Source organism: Ceratotherium simum, chromosome 6 (assembly GCF_057802395.1).
Source record: "Ceratotherium simum simum isolate JZ-2026a chromosome 6, ASM5780239v1, whole genome shotgun sequence".
Taxonomy (NCBI): domain Eukaryota; kingdom Metazoa; phylum Chordata; class Mammalia; order Perissodactyla; family Rhinocerotidae; genus Ceratotherium; species Ceratotherium simum.
This window is the reverse complement of record NC_141905.1, coordinates 32,230,857-32,256,164: the sequence shown is the minus strand read 5'-3', so window position 1 is coordinate 32,256,164 and position 25,308 is coordinate 32,230,857. Positions and strand designations below refer to the sequence as shown.

The 25,308-nt window shown below is 40.2% G+C and overlaps 1 protein-coding gene across 1 annotated transcript; it reads left to right on the top strand.

The window, feature by feature from the left end:
- The first annotated feature begins 655 nt into the window (after positions 1-655).
- DDX21 (DExD-box helicase 21) lies at positions 656-23,904 on the top strand. The gene is made up of 15 exons (XM_004427048.3): positions 656-820; positions 2,758-3,207; positions 4,769-4,844; positions 5,776-5,954; positions 7,576-7,693; positions 8,916-9,101; positions 10,729-10,874; positions 11,582-11,731; positions 12,120-12,281; positions 13,461-13,580; positions 14,961-15,034; positions 17,181-17,340; positions 18,252-18,386; positions 20,655-20,699; positions 21,294-23,904. Exons 1-15 carry the CDS (start codon positions 731-733, stop codon positions 21,561-21,563), a joined length of 2,361 nt encoding a protein of 786 aa, XP_004427105.1. The 5' UTR covers positions 656-730; the 3' UTR covers positions 21,564-23,904.
- The last annotated feature ends 1,404 nt before the right edge of the window (positions 23,905-25,308 follow it).

The following is a 25,308-nucleotide window of genomic DNA, read 5'->3' as shown; positions in this document are numbered from 1 at the left end:
TTTCTAATAGAGGTCCGTGTGGTTTGGCGCCCCCTTCTCCTGGTCTCAAGGAAGGTTTAAGTGCCTCTCTCTGCCTTTGGAACAACTGATACTCCTCCATCTCCCACCAATCTATAAACCTTCTTGGAGACTAAGGCTTGTGTATTGTCTGTTACTGAATCCTAACCCTGTTTCTCATACCTGACACGGTGAATGCTCGGGGGATGTTTGTTGAGTGCACGCACGAATGAATGACCAAGGCCGACTGAATTCTAGATGTGAGGCCTGGGCGTCTCCTTTCAGTGTCGACGTTTCCACAAGACGATCAAGAATACACACCTCGCGTATGTGCGAGTGAAAGGATCTTGCAAACTCGAGGAATCTAAAGCACTGAAGAGGCGCCATTCAAAGGCAACTACAAGTCTTCATTTATCAGGCCAGGGCTAGCGAGAATCCGGCCAGTGTTTGAACGACAATACAAGGCCAACCTTTGCGGTTCCTTCCAGTTCTGCCTTTCTGTAAGTGCCTTCTAGTCCCGGCGCCGTAAGCAGTCCATTCACCAAGCGCAGCCAGCAAGAGATGCCGGCGCTTTGCACCTACCACGTGGGCCCCGGCCTCCCTGGGGCTTCCTGCTTCCGCAGGAAATGCTTTGCTACGGGAAGTGACGAAACTGGGTGGGCTGAAGGGGTAGGACAGTCTCTTCCTCTCCACGCGGTGGACGAGAACAGTCGGCTTATCCATCTTGTGCTGAATGATGCCGGGGAAACTCCTTAGTGACGCGGATTTGGAATCAGACACGGCCATGGAACAAGTGGAGATACCGCGAAAGCAAAATGAGAAGGTACGCTGAGAGGAGCGCGGCCGCGGGGTCCGGGAGAGGAGGGGTGCCGGGGCTGGAGCGCGTGGCGCGGACCCGGCTCGTCCGGAGCCCGGCGTGGGTCTCGGCCAAGGGCGCCCGGGAGTGGTGCTCTCGCGGACGGTGGGCGCGCCGCCCGCCCCACCGAGCCCGCGCCGCCGCGCGCCGGCATCTCGCACGGGGAGGCCGGGGCGGATCGGAACTGGACAGAGGCCGGGTGTCCCACGTGGTCCCGGAGTCGGGGCGCCCGGCACCCGGTGCGCAGAGTTGGCCGTTCACGGTTAGGCCCTCCGTTGTTGGCTCAGGCTCAGACCCAACTCTGGGCGTGAGCGTGCGCGGAGGGGATTGTAAGTCAAGTCAAGGTAGGGACTGATGCTTTGGACTAGACTAGCGAGACCTTCAACCCCTCGGCACACGTGGGCGGCGCCTGCGGTGACATCCCTTTTACCCTGGAGAGGGAAGTACAGTTTGTGTTCCGGTAAGCAGACCTTAGAAGATGAAGTAATTCAGTTCCTCTTAATGTTTATTGACCAGATTTCCCATGGAAATGTAAGGACGTGTTGTGGTGCTAAGTTTACTCCATATCTTGATATAGGCCAGCCGTGTGCAGTAGTCTTAAGTGACAATGCTTCCTTAGATAGTGATTTAACTTGTGACTAAGTCTCTGTTCTGAGATGAGGTCAGTGGGAGCAAAGATTGTCCCTCAACTTGTGTTGTACGTGACTTAGAGGTTTTTTTCTTGCTGTTTGTGGGTCTTTTTGATGGGGAGCTTTTACAACGGCAATATTTTGGCGTCGTCGGAAGCCAAGGGATCGCAGATTTGTCGGCACAGGTGGGGAGGAATTGGTCCTTGTTTACCTGCGCTGTATTAGCGAACCTGTTCAATTGTGCGATGCTCAAATTAGAAGGGACATGACCAAACTCCATTACATTCCAAAAGAGACCACCGGGATGGGAAATCCACTCTTATTTGATGGAACCAAGGGATGAAAGAACTGAAGCCTTGCAGGGAAGACCGGATTATTTTTCAGATGCCTGAAGGACCATCGTGTGGGAGAGATTACTCTTCATACTTGATTTGAGAGCAGAGGCCAGACCTGAAGTTTCAGGGAGGCAGATTTCAGCTCAGTGTAATAGTCTCCATACTTCTGGGATTGGCCTGGAGCTCTACCAGAGAGGTTTTAACAGAGGCTCCAACACCTGTCTAGTTGTTTTCAGTAATATGAAAAGTTGGAGTGGGTCAGACATTTCAGATACGAGCCATAGTCTGGTATGGTTTTGATGTTTCACCCCTTCCGTTTCCTTGTAATTTGTGCTTTTTTCCCCCTTCTTTAAATTAGGTACATCTTTTTTACACATGGAGTGATAGGTTGTGGGGTTTTATAGCTTTTTGTTCATAAAGTGTCTCTGTAAATTCGTTTGTGCTTGTGAGATAGACAAGACATATTATGAATCACTGTTGTACAGGAATTCTGCAGAAAAAGAAATCTGCTTAACATCATCCATCGGTGGATGTATATGGCCTATTACTCTATCAGAATTAAATTAAGCTGTACAGGATGACTTTCAATAGTAGTGTTTACCGTAGAGCCTGTTAGAGCATCCCATGAACCACCCCAAATCCCTTGTGAAAATTTGACTTTACAACCTGTTCAACCAACATGAATCGTTACCAAGAGGCGTTCTCTTCCAAGCTAATGAAATTACTGATATATACGTATCTCTGTATAACTAAGAAATGGTACTAAAAAACATACTGTTTGATTTTTGCCTTATTGCAAGGTGAAAGTACAAATGTTGAAAAATGCCCCAAAATTGTGTTCTTCATAATTATGCAACCTTGAAAGAATCCAGAATTGATGTACTCTACAAATGTATAGATGCTTTGTTCAATGTTTGTATTTTCTTTATTAATTTTTTAGAAAGGTAGAAAAGAGAAGCCAAAATCGAATAAGACTGAAGAGGCAGCAGGAGAAAAGGAAGAAACTATTTCCCCCAAAGCTAAAAAAGCTAAAAAGAAAGCAGGGCTTTCTGAGGTTGACATAAATTCTCCTAAATCCAAAAAGCCAAAAAAGAAAGAGGAGCCATCTGAAGACGACGTTATTTCTCCTAAAACCAAAAGTGTGAAAAAACCCAAGGGGCCTTTTGAAGAGAAAGTTGTTTCTCCTAAAACCAAAAAAGTAATAAAAAGTAAGGAGCCTTCTGAAGAAGAAATAGGCGCTCCTAAGCCGAAGAAGATGAAGAAAGAAAAGGAAATGAATGGAGAAATTGGAGAGAAAAGTCCCAAACTGAAGAATGGATTCCTTCATTCTGGACCTGACTCGAACTCCAGTGAAGCTGCCAGTGAAGAAAGTAGCAGTGAGTTAGAGCAGGTAAAGTTGCATTTTAATAGGTGGAGTGTATCTTTCATTGTTTTTTAAGAAAAATAAATAGGTAATCACTACATGTATTAATTATGTAGTAATGGGAGGAAATTTGATGTGTCAGCCCTTCATAGGGGTCCGTTGAGCTGCAGGGTGAAACTTCATCTTAAAAATTGTATGGTGTCTGAATGCCTCCTTTGCAAATAAGCACATCTTTTTAAGTTTAGGGAAAGTCTTCTCTCCACACTTGGTCTGCTTATTTGCAAGTCAGAAATCAACAGGAGGGATATAGTTATGCGAATAGGTGCTAGCTTCCCTCTGAGGGGTTTCACCAAATAAATCACGATTAAGTGGCACCACTGAAAAGGTATTTGCTTGACTGCATAAGTCTTTTTGTTCAGGCCATTAACTAACTTGAGTTGAACAAGATGATTTAAATGTCCACTTGGAAGCTAATTCTGTTACCTTTCAAAAACTCAGTCATTAAAGAAAAATCCTAGTTCTAATAAGTAATTTTCTGTTTGCCATAGGTCGTGATCAATATTTAAAATTTTTTTCCCTGGTCATAAAAAGTATGTGATCTAGAGAATTTAGAAAATATAGAAATTTACCAAAAAGTAAAAAGTTCCTTATAATTTAAGCATTCTGGTAAATATTAAGCACTTTTCAGGTAAAGAGGTAACCTGTTGTTGAATTTTGATGTTTCCTTACTGTACTTTTATTGTATACAACTGTCATTTATTTATTTTTTTGGTGAGGAGGATTGGCCCTGAGCTAACATCTGTTGCCAATCTTCTTCTTTTTGCCGAGGAATAGTGGCTTTGAGCTAACATCTGTGCCCATCTTCCTCTATTTTGTATGTGGGATGCTGCCACGCCGTGGCTTGATGAGCAGTGGGTCGGTCCGCGCCCGGTATTCGAACCTGCAAACCCTGGGCCGCCAAAGTGGAGCATGGGAACTTAACCACTACGCCACCGGGCCGACCCACAGCTATTATTTTTTATCAGATTAGGATTGTATATGCTGTCTTTTCTCTTTTTATATAAGCATTTTTCCCACTTTTAAATATTAAATATTTTTAATGGTTACGTAATCCGTCATATAAATGTTTAGAAATTCACTTAATTATTCTTCTGTTGGGCATTCAGATTTTTTACTATCAAATAGTGCCACCATGACCACTTTGTTGTAAATGCTTGTTCCTTATTTTGTATAGAATTATATGAGAGATGTTGCTGTGGAAAAGGGTTAATGACCTGTTCAGCAGTGTGTTGCTGGTTTGGAATGGCTATGGAATGGTTCTTAGTTGAGACCGAATCTGCCTTCACTAGCACATATAGTATATGTGCAGTGTACATTTGCTACAGATTTTTCTTTTGTTAGGGTTTTATCGATTATTAATGATATATTTCCTTTTCAGATCTCGATTTACCTACCTACGTTTTTGTGTCTTTTTGGTTGATTTAGAAGAGATACAATAGGTTCTTTTGTTTCTTTTTTAGAAGGCTTCTCTTTATTAACCTGTAGGGGTAAAGTTATTAATTTCTTTCTGTGGCCCTTTTCTTGATAGGAAATACCTGTGGAACAAAAAGAAGGAGCTTTCTCTAATTTTCCCATATCTGAAGAGACTATTAAACTTCTCAAAGGTAATATTCTTAGACATATTGTATGATGTTAGAATATATTATTTGGAAGCACTCCACTGTTTTTGTTGAGACGAACTAGGACGTGTTCTTATTGGTGGACAATATATGCAACCATATGATGAATTAGATCTGTATATTCAGTACAGAACTGTACTGTTGATGGCCTTTGTTGCCTCTTAAGTGGGTGATGAAAATTTATTCAATACAGTATGTATATTCAGAAGTAACGACTGATAGTGCTGGTGCAATTAAACAGCTGATGCCATGTTAATATTTTCTTTTTTATCCTCTTCTACTTCTTGAGGCATCTCTAGGTTAATGATACCAGCTTGACTCAGACTTATCTTAGCAGTGTGCCTGTGGATGAGCTCTAGGTAGTCACAGATGCTCGACTAAGTATTTTCTGAATCAGGTGTGGCACAGTCTGGACTGCAAAGCACCTGATTTTCAGGCTGATACTGGCCTATGGATGAGATTTCATGACAAGTGACTTAATCTCTTAAAATAATAAATATTTACAGTAATTCACTGCTTTAAATTTTGTTGATATATATATATTTTATTTTTATTTTTTGGTTGGGAAGATGGGCCCTGAGCTAGCATCTGTGCCAGTCTTCCTCTGTTTTGCATGTAGGATGCCATCACGGCATGGCTTAATGAGCGGTGTGTAGGGCCGCACCCTGGGCTGCTGAAACGGAGCACACGAACTTAACCACTATGCCACCGGGCTGACCCCAAAGTTTGTTGATATTTTTTAGTCAAGCAGATTCTTCTTTACCAGAATATATTTGAACCTGACTTTGTAGATGTTGACAAGAAGGTAGAGTTCCTTAATTCTGCAGGACTAGGAGCATGGATATGCTTTGGTCCTCCAGGATGGCTAGAATTTTAAGAAGTGCAGTGTGAGATAACATGGTTAATTTGTTCACAGCCCGTGGGGTGACCTTCCTGTTTCCTATACAAGCAAAGACATTTCACCATGTCTATAGTGGGAAGGACTTAATTGCACAGGCGCGGACAGGAACTGGGAAGACATTCTCCTTTGCCATCCCTTTGATTGAAAAACTTCAGGGAAACCTACAAGACCGGAAGAGAGGCCGTGCCCCTCAGGTAACTATTTCTAACACAGACTTCGGGGTCTCCAAATCTGCCCAGGAAAAAGCATCTCTTAGGCACTGTTTACATACCCTATTGGTTTTTTTTTGTTTTTTCGCCGAGGAAGATTTGCACTGAGCTAACATCTACTACCAGTCTTCCTCTTTTGTATGTGAGCTACCACCACAGCATGGCCACTGGACAGATGAGTGGTGCAGGTCCGTGCCCGGGAGCCAAACCCGGGCTGCGAAAGCAGGGTGTGCCGAGCTTAACCATTAGGCCACCGGGGCTGGCCCCTGTTGTTTGTTATTGGAGTCTCCTTAAAGCTTTTTTTTTGGTATTTGCTTTACATCTTTATCTAAAGGTAAACCAGGATAATTCTTTTAACACTGTTGGCTACAAACCCTATCTGTTTAACTATTGTAATCTGTCCCATTGTTGTGATCGCCTATGTTATTAATGTTCATCATGTTCCTTTCAAACTATTAGATGTCCCTGGGGCTCACAGGTTTGGTCAAGTGTCTTTGACCATTTTTTCTTAAAATGGAGAAAGCATGTTTATTAGAGATGCATGAGTAGAAGGAGGAGCACTCTTGAGAGGTGAAGAGGCCAAGCCCCCTAAGAGGATGGTGCTCATTGAGCTTATTTTTGGAGAACCTGGAATTTGACAAACCTTAACCTCACTGAAATGTGTATGTTGTCCTCTTGGCTGTGGGTTCTTGCACCTGACTTTCTGGCCCCACCTCACTAGTTTACTGGCCTTCCAGTGTCCACGCTTCCTCCTCATTAAGTTTTACTGCTGTAAACAAATACATCAGTAAACAAATGAATTATTCTAGCACCTAGAACAGTGCCTAGTGGATGTTGAGTAAGTATCTGTTGGATGAATGTATTAGGTTGTTGTTCTTAAATCATATTTGTTTCATGCTGTTACCCTAGTTGAGGATCTGTAGTGGTTTCGTACTGTATGTCCTGTTGGATCAAACTCCTCATGTTGGCCCTACCTTATTTGTCTGACTTCCATTCTACTTCAAATTCACTGTAGTGTAGAGGTTCGGACTACAGGTTTTGGAGCCTGACTGCCTGAATTTAAATCCAGACTCTGCCTCTTCTTAGCCTTTTGGTTTTAGAAATCTACTGTGTGTTATTATAAGTATTATAATAGAATTGTAGGTGAATAACTTGTTGTGAGAATTAAGTGAGAATAATGCATGTTAAGCATTTAGTAGAGCCTGAGACATAGTAAAAGCTGGAATATTAGCTGCTGTTATCATCATCAGCGGTATGACTCCTTGCACAAGCTGTTCCTTTCCTGGAGTGCTGTTCTTTAAGTACTAGCAGCTCCATGAAACGTTCCGCAATTCCTCCAGCCTGTTCCATGCAACCCTCCTGAAACACCATACATTTGGGCACCTACTTCTCTGATTGGTAAGATCGCAAGCTTTTCTTCTGAGTAGCTATCTTAGGAACCCTATTATATTTGTGATCCTTCCATACCACAGTACATTGCAAAGCACATAATAGCTGTTCTGAATATAATTGTTGGGGTGAGTTGAACCTTTGGTGAATTCCAGATTTGTTAAGAAACAAATACTGCATAAAACTTTGAATTTAATTGTTAGTTTTTCCTGTTTAGGTACTGGTTCTCGCACCCACAAGGGAGTTGGCAAATCAAGTAAGCAGAGACTTCAGTGACATCACAAAGAAGCTAGCAGTGGCTTGTTTCTATGGTGGAACTCCTTATGGAGGTCAAAGTAAGTAAATGTAAAAGTGAGGAAAGGAAATGCCATCCATTGTTGGATGCCCTGATTGGCTTTCTTCTGATCTTGACATCTGGCTTTACCTACCTGGTCTAGTCATTTATGGTGGTTTTCTTTTGTCATTATTGTTTAAAGATGATCAGGAACATGGTCCTGCATGACGATGTGTCAAATCCTGTATACAGTTCTTGGGACTTTTGTATTATCTAGCTGTGTTTATCTAAAGGCTGCAAAGGTATCTTACTGAACCCAAGAAGATAGTCCAGTTAGGCCCTTGGAATGAAAAAGTCAGAATTTAAGGTTATTGTTTTTATCTGTCAGGGACCTTGGGTCTCGGCCTCTTTTTGCTTCAGGCGGGCTTTCTTTTCTCTGGGCCCAAGGCCAAATGTTACAGCCCCTCCTGTAGTAGTCCATTACTTCCAGCTCAAGACCTTGAAGCTTCATTATGTAGAGCAGTTATATAATTCAGGATGGGACTTCAGGCATTAAAAAGGTCCTAGCTTTGGCACTCAAGGCTTGTGATTATTTCTTTCCAGCTTTACTGGAATGAACATAGGCTTTGGCATCAGAAAGGCCTGGGTTCGAATCTAGACTCTGCTCACAGAATAGCTGTGTGATTTTAAGTTCAAGTTGCTTGATTTTTCTGCTCATGTGTAAAATAAGGTTACTAAACTCACCCTGCAGGGGTGTTGGGAGGATTGTATTGGATGATGTGTGTAAAGTGCCTAGTATGATCCCTAGGCTGCAATAGCAACTCAGTGAAAAGCTGAATTATTACCATCTCATCTCAGCTATATTGAATTCCATTTTCCAGAACGTTTCTATACCTTCTTGGAATACTTGCCTTTCTATCCTATCATTCTGTCTGTATCTGTTTACCTCATAGAAAATTTCTATTTCTTTGAGATTCTTATTTTTATTTTGTTTGTGAAACCTTGACACTTTCTACCAGCCAAGGGAGTCATTTCTTTCCCGGTGCTACCATCCCCCACTGGTGTATTTTTCTGTTGTGTCATGAAATACACTGGACCGTCACTTACATTTTTTCCCCACTAGATTAAGGCGTTCCTTGAGTGTCTTTGTCTTCACTACTTAGCATATTACCTTGTACTTGTAGTTAGTAAATATTTTAGAATAAAAATATATTTAGTTGGTACCGCAGCCTAATAAAAGGACTTAAAAACCCAGTATATCTTATCATTGGTCTTCTTTATAGTTGAACGCATGCGGAATGGGATTGATATCCTGGTTGGGACACCAGGTCGTATCAAAGACCACCTGCAGAATGGCAAGCTAGATCTCACCAAACTTAAGCATGTTGTCCTGGATGAAGTTGACCAGATGTTGGACATGGGGTTTGCTGATCAAGTGGAAGAGATTTTAAGTGTGGCATACAAGAAAGGTAAACTCCAAATTCAAGGAACTGTTCTCAGGGATTGGAGAAAAGGTGGTGCTTAAGTAGTCTTCTAAGTTAAATGAAGCCTTAGGAAATTGGGAGGTGACTTATTTTATTCAGGAAAACTTAAATTAAAAAAAAATCATGATTTACACATAACTACCATGGAGAAAATTTGAGCAAGTAAAAGAACAAAATTCCGTATTCTACCAGCTTGGTATACTTTGCTTTTGGTGTATTTCTTCCTCACTTTGTGCTGTTGTGTGTATGTGTGTATGTTAATTTTAATCTACTGTACCTATAAAAATTTAGCATAATACTCCATGAAGGGGTTGTGCCATCATTTAATTCCATCTACAAATTTTAATTTTTAGATAATATAAATAATTCTGCTCACAGACATTTTTATGTAGGCAGTTTCCTTCACACCTTAGTATGTGGAATTAATTCTATCCTGAAGATGTGAAATTACAGTAGTCCCCCCTTATCCATGGTTTTGGTTTCCATGGTTTCAGTTACCTGCGATCACCCGTGATCTGAAAATATGAAATGGAAAATTCCAGAAATAAACAATTCATAAGTTTTAAATTGTGTGCTGTTCTGAATAGCCTGATAGAATCTCGTGCTGTCCCACTCTGTCCCACCTGGGAAATGAATCATCCCTTGTCCAGCATATCCATGCTTTATATGTTACCTTTCTTTTGCCCACTTAGTAGCTGTCTGGGTTGTCAGATTCGCTATCGAGGTATCACAGTGCTTGTGTTCAAGTAACCCTTAATAATGGCCCCAAAGCACCAGAGTAGTTTATTACAGTATGTTGTTAAATTGTTCTATTTTATTATTAGTTATTGTTATTTTCTTACTGTGCCTAATTTATAAATTCAACTTTGTCATAGGTTTGTATAGGAAAAAACATAGTATATATGGGGTTCAGTACTATCTGCGGTTTCAGGCACCCACTGGGGGTCCTGGGATGTACCCCCCCCCCGCAGATAAAGGGGGGGCTGCTGTGCTGAGTTGAAAGGTATCGATAGTTCATACTTCTCAGTGTACATTGTCAAGTTGCTCTCCAAAAGGGTTCTGTTGGCTAACACTCCCATTTGAAATATATGAAAATGAAATGCCGTTCTAAGAGCAACTAAAAAAGAACTGGAGTTGGGGAGCTTTTTAGTACCTGACCTCAAAGAATGAGTAGACTGGAATTCTCAACTCAAATGTTGAGGAAATGCTAAGAGGGCTATAGATGAGTACAGAATCTGTTCTGTTGTTACAGGGTATTTGCTTAGTGTTCTAAACTGGTTGGTTACTGGGCTTGAGGAATTGGTGTTTTCCAGTTGCTAGGTCTCATGATAATGGACAGATTGCCCTCGTGGTTCATAAAGGCCAGTGGTCAGAAAGCAAAATACGTTTAAAGTACTTTTGGTATTTCAAGGATCCTTTACATAAATTATTTAGGCAGTATTTCTTTGTTCATTGGGAACCTTTTGTGTCTTTCATTTTTGTGTCCTCAATGTCTGGCTTCGCCTCAAGTGGTTGCTGTAGAATGTTGATGGATCCTAGAAGAATTGGGTGAGGTGTGGAATACTATGTAGGCTTGTTTGGGTTATTCATACTGACTTTTTTTCCCCCAAAGATTCAGAAGACAATCCCCAAACATTGCTTTTTTCTGCAACTTGCCCTCATTGGGTATATAATGTTGCTAAGAAATACATGAGATCTACATATGAACAGGTGGACCTGATTGGTAAAAAGACTCAGAAAACGGCAATAACTGTGGAGGTAAATGATTCGTTCAGTTGCTGGAATTAGTAATAAATTGTATATAATTCTTTTCCTGTCTGATAGTATTAAGACTGGCAAATACAAACTTTTTCCAGATAAATACTAAGTCCCTGTGAAAAGCTAAGTAAAGATATATTTCTATTTGAGTTGTATATGGTATCTGTGTTTTCTCAATTTCATCTGGTAGCCTGATTTCAGAATCCTGTGCACCCTAACTAAGTCGTCTGAATTATGTAAGAAATTACTCCTAGAATTTAAACACTAGAGGGCAGCAGAGAAATCTAGTGTTTGTGTTGAAGCCCTTTTGATCTTAGGGTCGGATACCTAGATGAATTCATTGGGAATCCTTGGGAATAGACCTGTACGGTAACTGGCTACTGATTGCATTTTTAAGTGGAAAGGGCAAAACATCCAGAGACTTTTCTCTTGTCAGTTATGTGGTTTCCCATAGGAATCTAGGGAATGGCATTTCTTCCTATATTTTCCTGATTAAGTCAGAAAATAGATAAAGAAGCCAGAAGGTCTTTGGAGAAAGGGGAAAGGCTCTCTGCTTTAATGGTTTGGTTTTTTTCTCTGATGAGTGGTGGCAGCAGTCTGCTCTAGTCAGGCTCAAACGATGCTTCTAGTGCCATTAGTGTTGAGCAGATGATTTTGGGTTCCAGCTAGGCTTTACTAAATAGATGGTTTTTTCCCTCTCTTATAAGCATCTGGCTATCAAGTGCCACTGGACTCAGAGGGCGGCAGTCATTGGGGACGTGATCCGAGTGTACAGTGGTTATCAAAGACGCACTATCATCTTCTGCGAAACCAAGAAAGAAGCCCAGGAGTTGTCACAGAATGTGTCCATAAAACAGGTTGGTCCTTCCCCTCCCTTTCTTTTAGGGAGGAAGCATCTTGCAATTAATAGTCAGAGTATACATGTTAGAGCTCACCTAATCTGTCAGTCTCATCTCACAGATGAAGAAAGGGTGGCTCAAACCCAAGGTTACACCGACAAAGTGGGTTTGATCACTTATCTGGTGTTCGTTACCTTGTAAGTAGAGGTGGATACAGTTGATGTAATGACCAAGATTGGAAATAGTTTTGAGGCTTGTCCGTGTAAGGCACATGTTTTCCCCTTTGTATTATTTTCAACAGAAGTATCACCACAATATGAATGTCTTTTACAGGCTCAGTTAATGATTTTAAAAATACCTGTATTGTTGGATTTCATCTTCTTAGGCCAGTTTGTTTCTTTGGCAGGATGCCCAGTCATTACACGGAGACATTCCACAGAAGCAGAGGGAAATCACCCTGAAAGGTTTTAGAAATGGTGATTTTGGAGTTATGGTTGCAACCAATGTTGCTGCCCGTGGGTTGGACATCCCTGAGGTTGATCTGGTTATACAAAGTTCTCCGCCAAAGGTAAGTGTTCTGTACTTAGATTTTATTTTGTTGTTTCTTTTGGGTACTAAAACAAATTGGAAGTTGTATCATTTACCTTCATGTGATGAGTAATAGCTCTCTCTTGAGGGCTAGGATGCTAAGGGTGAGGCCCTCCCCTCGGAACTGACAGCTGAGTAGAAGTGCGGTTGGTGGCCACAGGTTGGAAAAATAGTTACTGGTTAGAGAGGAGTCCTGGAAGGCTTCATGGAGGTGGTACAATTTTGAGCTGGGTAGGACTTAAATGGGGTGGGGGTAGGATAGATAAACTTATGAGCTTGAGGATAGAGAGGGGAGAAAAGGCCTGAGGTTAACAGCCTCCGTGGTTAAAACTGCTTGGGTTTGTGGGTGATGGGAACCTCTCAGGGAGGGCCCTGAAGCACACTTCATGTGATGTGGACAGTGCTTCATGGAGCGTGTTCTCATCACTTCAAGTGTGAAGATCCCACAGCCTCCCCCGAAATTGGCAAATCCCTCTGTATTAAAGGTTGTTTACAATGATGGAAAATTGTAATTAGTATGAAGTCACCAGTTCTTATGAAGGAAGTCCCATAAGTGCGTTGACATAGACATTATAAATTAGCCTGTAGGCCTGTGGTCTCCAGTATGCTAGCCACAGCCTGTGTAGCTGTTGAACACTTGAAATGCAGCTGTTCTGAATCGACGTGTGTGCTGCAAGTATAAAATACATGTTGAATTTTTTTTATTTTAAACTTCTTATTATGCACACTGGATTTTGAAGACTTTATGAAAAAAAGAATGTAAAATATCTCATTGATAACTTGTTTTATATAGATAGCATATTGAAATGATAAAATTTTTGGATATATTCAGTTAAATAAACGATATTATTAAAATTAGTTTAACCTTTTTTTTTTTTAACCTTTTAATGTAGTTACTAGAAAATTGAAAATTGAAATTACGTACATGGTTGTTTTGGGCAGCACTATTTAGACAATATTTTTTGCAGACTTGCCCACTGGATAGAGACCACTGTTTAGAGGTTTTTAAATTCTTTAACAGTTCTTTAAATTGAAGTGCTAAGGAACCTTCCCCCTCACACCCCCTGGTATGTAACCGTCACCCTTGCCTCTGCACAGACTGCCCAGGTCTCTGTGTCTTTTTGGCGTTCAGTGTCACTCACATATTTTACTTCAATAGGATGTGGAGTCCTACATTCATCGTTCCGGGCGAACGGGTAGAGCTGGCAGGACGGGGATTTGCATCTGCTTTTATCAGCACAAAGAAGAATATCAGTTAGCACAAGTGGAGCAAAAAGCGGTAAAACGATTTCCTTAGTCTTCTTGCAGCCAATGTTGGTTTCTTTATTCAATTTTTATTAACTTTAAATTATTTTTATTGTTACTTCTATCATGTGGCCAAAGCTTATTGTTAGATACAGGTTTTATATGTTGTCCTATAATAAATGTTGTCCCATTTTGAAATAACTTTGCATTTGAAAGCATTGGTTTTGTTTTCATATTTATAATTACAAGGGGTGTTCTTAACGTTTGGAAAGGCAGTTTTCAGACAATGATAACATGAACACAACAGAAACATTTAAGCATAGATTAGGGGCTTATAGGAATTGCTTGAAACCAAAAGGTTGGGAATACGTCAAAAGGATAAATTTAAGAATAGGAGAAAAGGGGCCGGCTCCGTGGCTTAGCGGTTAAGTGCGCGCGCTCTGATGCTGGCGGCCCCGGTTCGGATCCCGGGCGCGCCCCGAGGCACCACTTCTCCGTCCAACGCGAGGCCGAGTCCCACGTACAGCAACTAGAAGGATGTGAACCTATGACATGCAACTATCTACTGGGGCTTTGGGGGGAAAAAAATGAATAAATAAAATCTTTAAAAAAAAAAAAAAAAAAAAAAAGAATAGGAGAAAAGAGACTAGTTTTCTTACGTAGGTACTTCTCCTCTGGGAGGTGGAGCTTAATCTCCCCCTACCCCTTGAGTGGACTGCACTTAGTCACTTGCTTAGGAAGAATAGAGTAGGGGTTGGGGGGCGGTGAGGGCTTCACAGTGCAGAAAGCAGGCAAGCACCGCCTGGCCAGGTGACCATGGTTAACATCAGTGATAAGCATGTGCCTCTGATATGATGTGATGAGATGGGCATTCCCTTTGGTCTTCCCCCAAACTCATAACCCCAGTCTAAGCATGTGAAAAACATCAGACAGCCTCAAACTGAGGGACATTCTACAAAATACCTCACGAGCACTCCTTAAAACTGTCAAGGTCATGAGAAACAAGGAGACACAAGCTGCCACAGATCAGAGGAGACTAAGACGACCTGATGACTAAATGTAATGTCGTATCCTGGATTGGATATTGGAACAGAAAAAGAATATTAGTACAAAAACTAGTGAAATTCAAGTGAACTCTGTAGTTAATAGTAATGTAGTGATGTTGGTTTCTTAGTTGTGACAAATATACTGTAGTAATAACAATAGGGGAACTTGGTGCATGGTATACAGGAACTCTCTGTGCTATATTTGCAACTTTTCTGTAAATCTAAAACCATTCTGAAAAATAAAGTTGATCTTTTAGATGTGTAATAAATTTGTCTGGTAAATATAAAAAAAATTAGAGGACTGCTGATCTCAGTGGAAACAGTTGATTGCCACGTTGTACATTAAACCATGGTTTATTTTCTTGTAGGGAATTAAATTTAAACGCATAGGTGTTCCTTCTGCAACAGAGATAATAAAAGCTTCCAGCAAAGACGCCATCAGGTATGTTCCCCACCACTGCTGTGGGCTGTTTTAGTGCTTGTTCTATTTCCTGTATGTCTTTGTGCAGGAATGAGATGTGGCCTTTTAAAATTTATTTTCTTGGGGCTGGCCTGGTGGCGTAGTGGTTAAGTTTGCGCGCTCTGCTTACGGCAGCCAAGGGTTTGCAGGTTCATATCCCACGTGTGGACCTTATGCACCGCTTATCAAGCCATGCTGTGGCAGGTGTCCCACATATAAAAGTAGAGGAAGATGAGCACAGATGTTAACCCAGGACCAATCTTCCTCAGCAAATAGAGGAGGATTGGCAACAGATGTTAGCTCAGGGCTAATCTTCCTCACCAAAAAAAAAACCAAAACAAAACAAAAAAAAATAAGTAAAATAAAATTTATTTTCTTGACTCATTATTTTTAACAGTTTATAACCTGCTTGTTATAAAAACACTCAGACTGTGCTGAACTAAAATTTTACAGAGTAAAAAACCTCCTTTTTCCTCATCCCTGCCCAGTCAATCCTGTTCACCAGAGGAAACCACTATTACTAGTTTGGTTTGTTTTGGGCATTTTAAGGAACTGTATCTTAGATATGGTGTAGGTGCTTCCCACCTGGAGATTGATTAGATCGGATCACAGATTATATCCCAGATCTTCATAATCTAGTCCCCCACCTCGTAGGAATGAGAGTTGATAATTTCTTGAAGTTATAGTAAATATCTGGATGGTGAGGATTATACCGGCGTTGAGGACAAGAGCATTATTTACTGTGTGGGATTGTCCTACAAATTGAAGAATATTTAGCTGTTTAGCATCCCTGGCTGTGCAGTGTATTCCTGGGAGTGAGTGGGGTTGAGGTTATGAAAACCAAAAAGGTCCTGACTGTTTTCCAGATATCTAGTGGTGAGCCACATCCCCTGCTTAAGAACCAAAGTCTGAGCATCATGTTCAGAGTGCTTTCCACAATTACTATTATACATATGTGAAGTGCTTATTTAAAAAACAGATAGGGGGGCCGGCCCGATGGCACAGTGGTTAAGTTCACCCATTTCGCTTTAACAGCCCAGTGTTCACTGGTTCGGATCCTAGGCACAGACCTACTCACTGCTCATCAAGCCATGCTGAGGTGGCATCCCACATAGAAGAACTAGAAGGACCTACAACTAGGATACACAACTATGTACTGGGGGCTTTGAGGAGAAAAGGAAAAAAAATGAGGAAGATTGGCAAGAGATGTTAGCTCAGGGCCACTCTTCCTCAGGAAAAAAAAAAAAGAAAAACAGATGGGGGAGTTCATGATTAAAAAAATGCCAAATATTAGCATATTAATAGCTTGGGAAAGTTCTGCAAATGAAAATAATTTAACTCAGCATTTTTCAAATTTATTTTAGTATGGCATGCTTTTCTTTAAGTGTCCTACAGACAGGGTTTCCTATGACGCCAGTTAAGGAAATTTGGGGTTAGGTGGCCAGGAAGGAGAGAAGAGACAAAGATGCTGGTGGTGTACGAGAGATGGCCTCTAGAGGGGCAGCCCTGGCCAAGGAAGCTGCCTCACATTGCCTTGTTCATCTTTGTCCTGGGCGATCATTTCAGCTTTGAGATGTGACATTTATTATCACCAAGATCATAGTGATTCCCTAAGAAATGTATAGTCTCATAGAAGTCTTTATCATTTTCAACCTGTGTTTTTTCTTTTATTTCAGAATGGAAATAGCTGTAGTATTTTCTGATTCTAAAAGTAACATGTACTTATAAAAATATTCAACTTTTATTAACATCACTTTTAATGGCAGTATGGCATTTCATTGTATCTGTTTCATGGTTTATTTAACCAGTCTATGTTGATGCACATTTTGAAATTGTTTACACTCTTTCTATAATACTGTGATGAGTTTCTTAATGTTTCATATTATTTTCTTGAGATAAAACTTCTTTTTTTGGTTTGATGGTAAATTAGGATTAGATACAATCAAAAGAATGGATTTATTACTATAGAAATGTGATGATTGTATCCATTGCATCAAAATGATGTGTTAGATGGAAGGCTTGGTTTGAAAGTTATTGATTTATCTTGTGAAGCTGTTGTCTTGAAAATGAAATCTATCCACTTCTGCCTTCCTTTCTCCTAACAAATATACTCTCAATCAAACCGTAGGCTTTTGGATTCTGTGCCTCCCACTGCTATTAGTCACTTCAAGCAGTCAGCCGAGAAACTGATAGAGGAGAAAGGAGCAGTGGAAGCCCTGGCAGCGGCACTGGCCCATATTTCCGGTGCCACATCAGTAGACCAGCGCTCCTTGATCAACTCAGAAGCGGTAAGGGTCCCTGTTGAATTTCTGACACTAATTTGCAGTTTGAGCAGGATTTGAAAGTGTTCCATTTAAACTTTCCAGTTGTTTTAATTGCATGAAGATAGATATATATAAACAAATCCAGAGAGACAGAGAGTAAATTAGTGGTTGCCAGGGTCTCGGTGGAGGGGAGGAATGGCAGTGACTGCTAATGGGCATGGGGATTCTTTTTAGGGTGATGAAATGTTCTGGAATTTTAGGTAGTGGTGATGCTTGCAAACTTTGTGAATATACTAAAAGCCTGTGAATTGTACACTTTAAAATGGTGAATTTTATGGTATATGAATTGTATCTTGGTTTTTTTTTTTTTAAATCCTAAAATAAATATATATATCTTAGGATCCTATATATATAGTCATGTACCACGTAACACTCTGTGATGTTTGCACAATGATGAAATCACCTAATGATGCATTTCTCAGAACATATCTCTGGTGTTAAGTGATGCATGACTGTATATATTTATACATACACACACACACATAAATGTGTATAATACCTAGCTAGCATACCTAGACACTTGAGAAGGTGTATGCTTTTTTTTTTTTTTTTTTTGAAATTTTTAAGATAGTTGTATGTTCACATGTAGTTGTAAGAGATAATATAGAGAGATCCCTTGTATACTCTGCCGACTTTCCCCCAATGGTAACATTTTGCAAAACTAGACCATCACAACCAGGATATTGACATTGGCACAGTCCACCAATCTTACTCAGAGTTCCCCAGTTTTACTTGTACTAATTTGTGTGTTGGGCTGGGAAAGGTATATGCTTTTAGGAAGAACTTTTCCAAAAATATTTTAGAAACATGAGAGCAAGTATTTATCAATTAGATGTGTTTTTCAGACTTTAATTTTGTGCCCCTTTCTTCCATAGGGCTTTGTGACCATGATCCTGCAGTGCTCAATTGAAATGCCAAACATTAGTTATGCTTGGAAAGAACTTAAAGAGCAGCTGGGCGAGGGTATTGATTCCAAAATAAAGGGAATGGTCTTTCTCAAAGGCAAGCAGGTAAGGAAGGCTGGGGCCTCTGTTGTGACCTCCCTTTGGTTCAGTAGGTCCATGTAGGCAGTAAAACACTGTACGGTGCCTTCTCCCTGTTTTACGGGGATGCTGCATCTTTTCCCTGTGTACAGTCTTCTCTAGGCATGTCATCCATGACTCTCAGTTGCCACATAGTCACTGACAGCTACTCCATCTGTATCTTTAGCCTGAACCATCTGCACGCAGTGCTGAACTTAAAGATCTGGCTGCTTCCCTGACATCCCCACCCAAATGGCCTTTATTAAGCAACTTAAACTTATTCAAAATTTTTAATTCAGGGCCCGCCCCGTGGCTTAGCGGTTAAGTGCGTGCGCTCTGCTGCTGGCGGCCTGGGTTCGGATCCCGGATGTGCACCGACGCACCACTTCTCCGGCCTTGCTGAGGCCACGTCCCACATACAGCAACTAGAAGGATGTGCAGCTATGACATAGAACTATCTACTGGGGCTTTGGGGGGGGGAAATAAATAAATAAAATTATCAAAATTTTTAATTCAGATTTAAAATCTTGCCTTCCAAACCTGGTGTTCTTTCTTCTGAGTTCTGCTCTCTGTTAATGGCATAGATTAGCACAGCAGTTCTCAAACATTTTAGTCTCGTGACCCCTTTACATTCTTAACAAATGTTGGGGACACCAAAAAGCTTTTGTTTATGTGGTTTATATCTATTGATATTTACTGTATTAGAAATTAAAATGAACTCTAGAACATAAGAATATCATGTTCCATTAGCCATCAGAGCAATGATGTCATCACATGTGATGTAGCGTCTGGGAAACTCCACTGTACCCGAATGAGAGTGAAAAGGACTGATAGCATTTTAGTATTCTGAAAATCGTTTGACTTTGTGGAACCCTTAAAAGATCTCAGGGTTCCAGGGGTGCATGGACTATACTTGGAGAACCATTGCCTAGTGAACCAAATCAGATTTATCTTCAACTCATTTCGTGGCTGACCATGTTGTTTACTTCCTTAAGCAACTCCAAATAATCTGTGGGATGAAGTCCCAACTTGTGCATGGAGGATAAGGTCCTTCATGACCTGGCTCCTGTCACCTTGACCAACTTCATCTCTACCTCCTCACTGCCAACACCCTCCACTCTAGCAGTGCCAGTTACACCTTGCTTTCTCTCATCCTAAGTGCATGCTCAACCCACTGTTTATAGTATTTCTTCCCTCTACGGTATCCTTTTTGACTTGGCTTAGCCTTAAGTCACCCTGCGATGCTTTGCCTGGCCACGTGGCAGAGTTGGGGGCATCTTTATCTGTACTTCAGCGTTCTTAGGGCATACCTTTATTCAGGTAAATTTTACCTTGCTGTGCTTGCTTACTGCCTGAGAGCCTCAAGAACTCGATGACCTACTCAAGGGCAAAAACTGTTTCTAGTTATCTTTATACCCCAGGGAGTGCCTGGTATTGAATACTTAGTAAATATGTGAATGAAGATTCCCACAAATGGCAAAATCCGGTACCTGATGCTACCTGTAGTTATAATTGGGTAAATTGTTGGTTAGAAGGGGTATTCCTCATAAAATGTTTCAGTTAAAGTCAGCCAGGAGAGAGGGGTGCCTGTGTCAGTTGCAGAGGTAGTTTGACTATATTTGTGGAGACCGAGAAACAGGAGGAATTCCTTGATTGGCGGTGATGGCACTGCTTGTTATCAAAGATAGTGCCTTGTCAAGTATTTAATTTTTTAAAAAACTTTTTCATAGGAGGCTGAGTTAAGAAAAACTAGAAAATTAACCGTAGAAGATCATTTATTTTTCTGCTTTTAGTTAGGTCATCCTGAGTAGTTGACATTCTGTCTGATGGAAGGTGGTATATTTTAATGGTTTGAGACCATAGGTTTGGGAACCATGCTGACCAGATAATTTTAAAACCTGCTCTACTTACCAGCTGTGGGGCCTTCAACAGGTCAGTTAGCCTTTCCAAGCTTCTGTTTCCTCAGCTATAAAATGTAGCTAATAGCTACTTGAGGATTAGCACAGTGTGATAGCCAAGGATGATCTCTAGTCAGTTCTAAGTTGTTTTGAGTCCTTTTTTTTTTAATATCCTTGGCTTTTTGCTAGTGTGTTTTTGGGAGGTATAATGTGTTGGCCTTGGTCTAAAGTTCATCTAAAATTAATACCTGTTTTTTTGTTTTGTTTACATAATACCTAGTCTTTTGGTGTATCACTTAATGTGCATTTTATGATTCTAGCCAAGGCTGGTTTAACTTGAATTTGTTTTGGTTTCTAGGGTGTTTGCTTTGATGTCCCTACTGCAGCAGTGACAGAAGTACAGGTATTCTTTTCTCTTGGATTTTGAAGTTGTAAAATGTTCATTCTTGAAAATACAGAACAGTAGAAAGGGAAACAACAGCTCTAGTCTCTTTACTAAAAGACAATTAAGAATTAAATTTTAGTATTTTTTCTCCTAGCCTTTTTAATCTGATATTTTTCTTGTTCAGCCTGTTTTCCTTTCTAAAGAGTTGTAAACAATATCCAGCATTTTTCCCTGAAAGTGTTAGGTGGGGTTTACATAGACATTTTTCAATTCTATATCTTTATTCAGTACTGCTGTGAGAAATGTGTTTGTACATGGTATATTTATATGTTTTGCTGCCTGATAGCTGTGGATACCCTGTAGTAATTGAATTGAATAAATGATACAGTGATGAGGGTACTTCACATAGTGAATCTTATTTCCCTACACTTCAGTGACTGGCTTTTGGGCCATGAAGGTTAGTATTATTTTTGACCAGTGACCTTTTGAGCAGTCAGGTTAGCGATCTGGTTTTTCTTTAGAGAAAGGGCAAAAATATTGTCTTTCTCTTGCCTTTTTAAACCAAATTCAATAAAAGTCAAAGCAAGTAAAAACACAACGATCTCTCAACAGGAAAAATGGCATGATTCACGGCGCTGGCAGCTCTCTGTGGCCACGGAGCAGCCGGAGCTGGAAGGACCGCGGGAAGGCAGTCGAGGCTTTAGGGGACAGCGGGAAGGCAGTCGAGGTTTCAGGGGACAGCGGGACGGAAACAGAAGCTTCAGGGGACGCCGGGAAGGAAATAGAAGCTCCAGAGGACAGCGATCAGGAGGTGGCAACAAAAGTAACAGATTCCAAAACAAAGGCCAGAAGCGGAGTTTTAATAAAGCATTTGGTCAGTAATTTGAAGTAGAGGACTTATATGGCAAAAACAGAACTATGTTTGGCAACACAGAACTGAACATTATTTTTCATACAAAGTTACAAGCACGTTGCATTTCCTTCCTGACCACTTGCCTAGTCCCCATCTCTTCCAGAGAGACAAGCTTCATCTAAATTATTTCATCTGATTATTTTCATTTGCTACTTTATTACTACTTCTGTATCAGGTTTTCTTTTTGAAAAGGTATATGAATTCATTACATTTTTATTCTAATGCGTTGTCTATAGATTGTAAGATAAAATCAAGTATATATCTGTCTATACTTTTTAAGTTGATCTGTCTTTATACTTAAGTGTCTGTTAATACTGTCCTTCCCGAAATGCCTATGAGGAATGCAACAATCTCTAGAGAAGCACTTTGAGCAGTCAAGACTTTGTTCTGTAATTGGCATTCCTCAGCCACCTCTGCGTAACAATTACTCCTAAGGTCCTATAACATGTCTTCTGAGAATTAACACTGAGCAATGTTTTGAAGCAAGATTCCAAATTTAGCTGAGACGTAATACAGTTATGCCAGCATATGCTCTGGATTTGGACGATGGCGATACATTGATAGGAGACATTATGTAGATTAGCTGTCATTATGTGCATTTTGGTACATTTTTAACTTCTCGATATAAGGTGATTCATCCTTCAGTGAATTCTTTATAGATTTTATATATCTATCTATATATAAAGAAGTATTTTAATAGAAAGCAGGTGTCTCTAAGGAATTCCAAATGTATAAGAACCATAACTTTCTTCCTAAGTAAGGAGGCTGATAAATGGTGCTTCATAATGTACTCCACTTACTATTGGAAGATTAACATTATTTACCAAAAAGCAATTAAGGAAGTAGGGTGCAGGTTTGCATTGCTGACAAGTCAAAAATGCCACTGAAAATTTTTTTCACATGCAAGAAGGAAACATCTGTTGAGAGCAAAGAGAAGAACAAGTGAAGATGCATGATAAAGCATTTTTTTAATGGTGAAAACTTAATAGAACATTAATGTTTCTAGAGGTTAACTTCTAATGGGCAAACTGGAGTTTTTAGGTAGAATGATCTAATTTAGTTTTTCAAAGGCCAAGTTCCTATAGCCACAGTATAGGATGTATTTCTTTCTATTAGACTGTTACTCCATTGAAAGGTTTTAGCTGCTTGAGACTTCCTTTTAAGACAAACTCTATATGGTTGTTTTAAATTGTTGCTGAAGAACTTAATATAGCCCCTGGCCAGATCGCTCTCTGATTTCTCAAATATTATTTCTCAGGGAAACTTTCTGCATGGTGCAGGAGCTTGAGTGGTGTCGTCTTCTCACCTTAATTCCTAGAAATTCTGTACGGGGAATCTCAGAATAAACTGTGAGAGGAGAAGTTAAAATACATGGCCTGTCTTGTTTTCATTTAATTATTTTGAACAAATGAAGTCTTTCTGAGCCCTGGTTTATCTCACTTAACTGGGTCTTTATCTCTAATTGCCTCTTAGTCGATCACCTTGCGATAAGGGGCTGAGATAGTCAACTCAACTCTTTGATTCTTGAGGCAATTCCTTTTTATATTTGGACGTCAGTTCTACCCTTGAATCCTGGCTGGATGTTTCTCTGTTCTCAGCAATTCTCTTGGCTTTTATTCCTTAATCGACTTGTCAGTTTTATCCCTTTTTCTCCTCCACATGGTTTCCCATCAAGCCCACAGGGATTTAGGGGAAGGTGTTTGATGACAGACAACTCATGTACCTTGTGAATTACAATATATTAGATTCTGGTTTTCTTCCAATACTGAGCATACTTTAATAATAAACAAAACCTGCACAGTTTGGATAGGAATGGGTACCTTATCAAGCAGATTAAAAGGACATGGTACCTGTCCTTTAGGAAGGAAAAGCTAAAACCTTGGTGTGGATTAGCCTAAAGAAAAATAATCAGACATAAGAGGAAGAGGGAAGACTAATGGGAATTTCACTTTACATAACTTGATTTTAAGGAAAACATGGCTGTTTAAATAAACGAAGCTAAAGTTTCCCTCGGATCCCAGAATTCAAACCATATTTATAAATGTATAATATAGCTACTATTTGGTTTAAATGGGCTTGTTGGGCTTGCCTGAGAAATGTTATCATTTTTACTATTTTCTACAGAGAAAATAATTTCCAATTTATGTATCAGTAGCAACTCAATGAACTTTTAAAATACAACCCATTTTTATGTTGGAACTGTCTGAGCAGCAGCTACTTTACAGCTGTACATAAAATGTTTTTACTGTAAAATTGAGTTAATGTATAAAATACTGCTTTACGCCGTAATAAAGATATTAGTACTTACTATTTATGTTTTTGGTGACTTTTTTCCGAAAATTGAAAATAGCTTGAAATTTTTATTGTAAAAATAATAAAGGATGGGTGTAAAAATCCAAACATAGGAGAAAAACCAAGCAAGTAATAGTCCCCCCTTATCTAACATTTTTGTGAGCATCTTTTCCAGGAATTCATTTTCAAAATTGGAATCATTCATTTAGTTTCGTGAATTGCTTTTCCTCCCTCAACGTGTTGTGCACGCTTTTTCTACGTACAGATCTATGACATACTGATGACTGCATGGTATCTCATAGTATGGCTCTGCCACTACATATTTAACGAGGACTCTAGATGGCCATATTGGTTATTTGTAATTTTTCACTTTTATACACAATCCTAAGATGAATGTCCTTGTATAAATTTTTGCCTACTTGTCTGTCATCTTAGGATAAATTTTTTAAATGTAGAAATGGAGGATCAAAGTGAACATGTGTTAAATTTTTGTGCAAGTTGCCCTCCAAAGCACTCCCAGTTTGCATTCCCACCCCACAGCATATGAGAGAACCTGTTTCCCCACAGCATTGTAACACGGGATTTTGGCTTCCTTTTCCCAGTTTGCTAGGCACAAAATAACATTGTATCATTCTTTTGTGTGTGTGTGTATGTGTGTGTGAGGAAGATTAGCCTTTAGCTAACATCTGTTGCCAATCCTCCTCTTTTTGCTGAGGAAGATTGGCCCTGGGCTAACATCTGTGCCCATCTTCCTCTACTTTACATGGGACACTGCCACAGCATGGCTTGACAAGTGGTGTATATGTGTATATGTCTGTGCCCAGGATCTGAACCTGTGAACCTCGGGGGGCCAAAGTGGAGCACGCAAACTTAACCACTACGCGACTGGGCTGGCCCCTGTTGTATCATTCGTATTTGCATCTCTTTTTTTTTTTTTTTTGTGAGGAAGATCGGCCCTGAGCTAACATCTGCCAATCCTCCTCTTTTTGCTGAGCAAGACTGGCCCTGGGCTAACATCCATGCCCATCCTCCTCCACTTTATATGGGACGCCGCCACAGCATGGCCTGACAAGTGGTGCGTCGGTGCGCGCCCGGGATCCGAACCGGCGAACCCCGGGCCGCCGCAGCGGAGCGCGCGCACTTAACCTCTTGCACCACCAGGCCAGCCCCAGTATTTGCATCTTTTAATTGAGCAAGAATTAACATCTCAAGTTTATCGGCTATTTGCATTTTTTAAAAATTACCCTATACATTTGTCTTGTCTTTTTCTATTGGGGTCTGTCTCTTGTTGATAAGAGTTCTTTGTTTATTAGTAACAAACATATCATAGCAAATACTTTTTCCAAATTTTCATTTGTCTTTTAACTGTGTGGAGTGTTTTGACTTAAGAAAGTTATTTTTTTATGCAGTTGTAACTATCAG

Coding starts and splice junctions, on each gene's coding strand:
- DDX21 (XM_004427048.3), top strand. CDS start 731: ATGATGCCGGGGAAACTCCTTAGTGACGCGGATTTGGAATCAGACACG. Junction 3,208..4,768: donor GTAGCAGTGAGTTAGAGCAG/GTAAAGTTGCAT, acceptor TTTTCTTGATAG/GAAATACCTGTGGAACAAAA. Junction 20,700..21,293: donor CAGCAGTGACAGAAGTACAG/GTATTCTTTTCT, acceptor ATCTCTCAACAG/GAAAAATGGCATGATTCACG.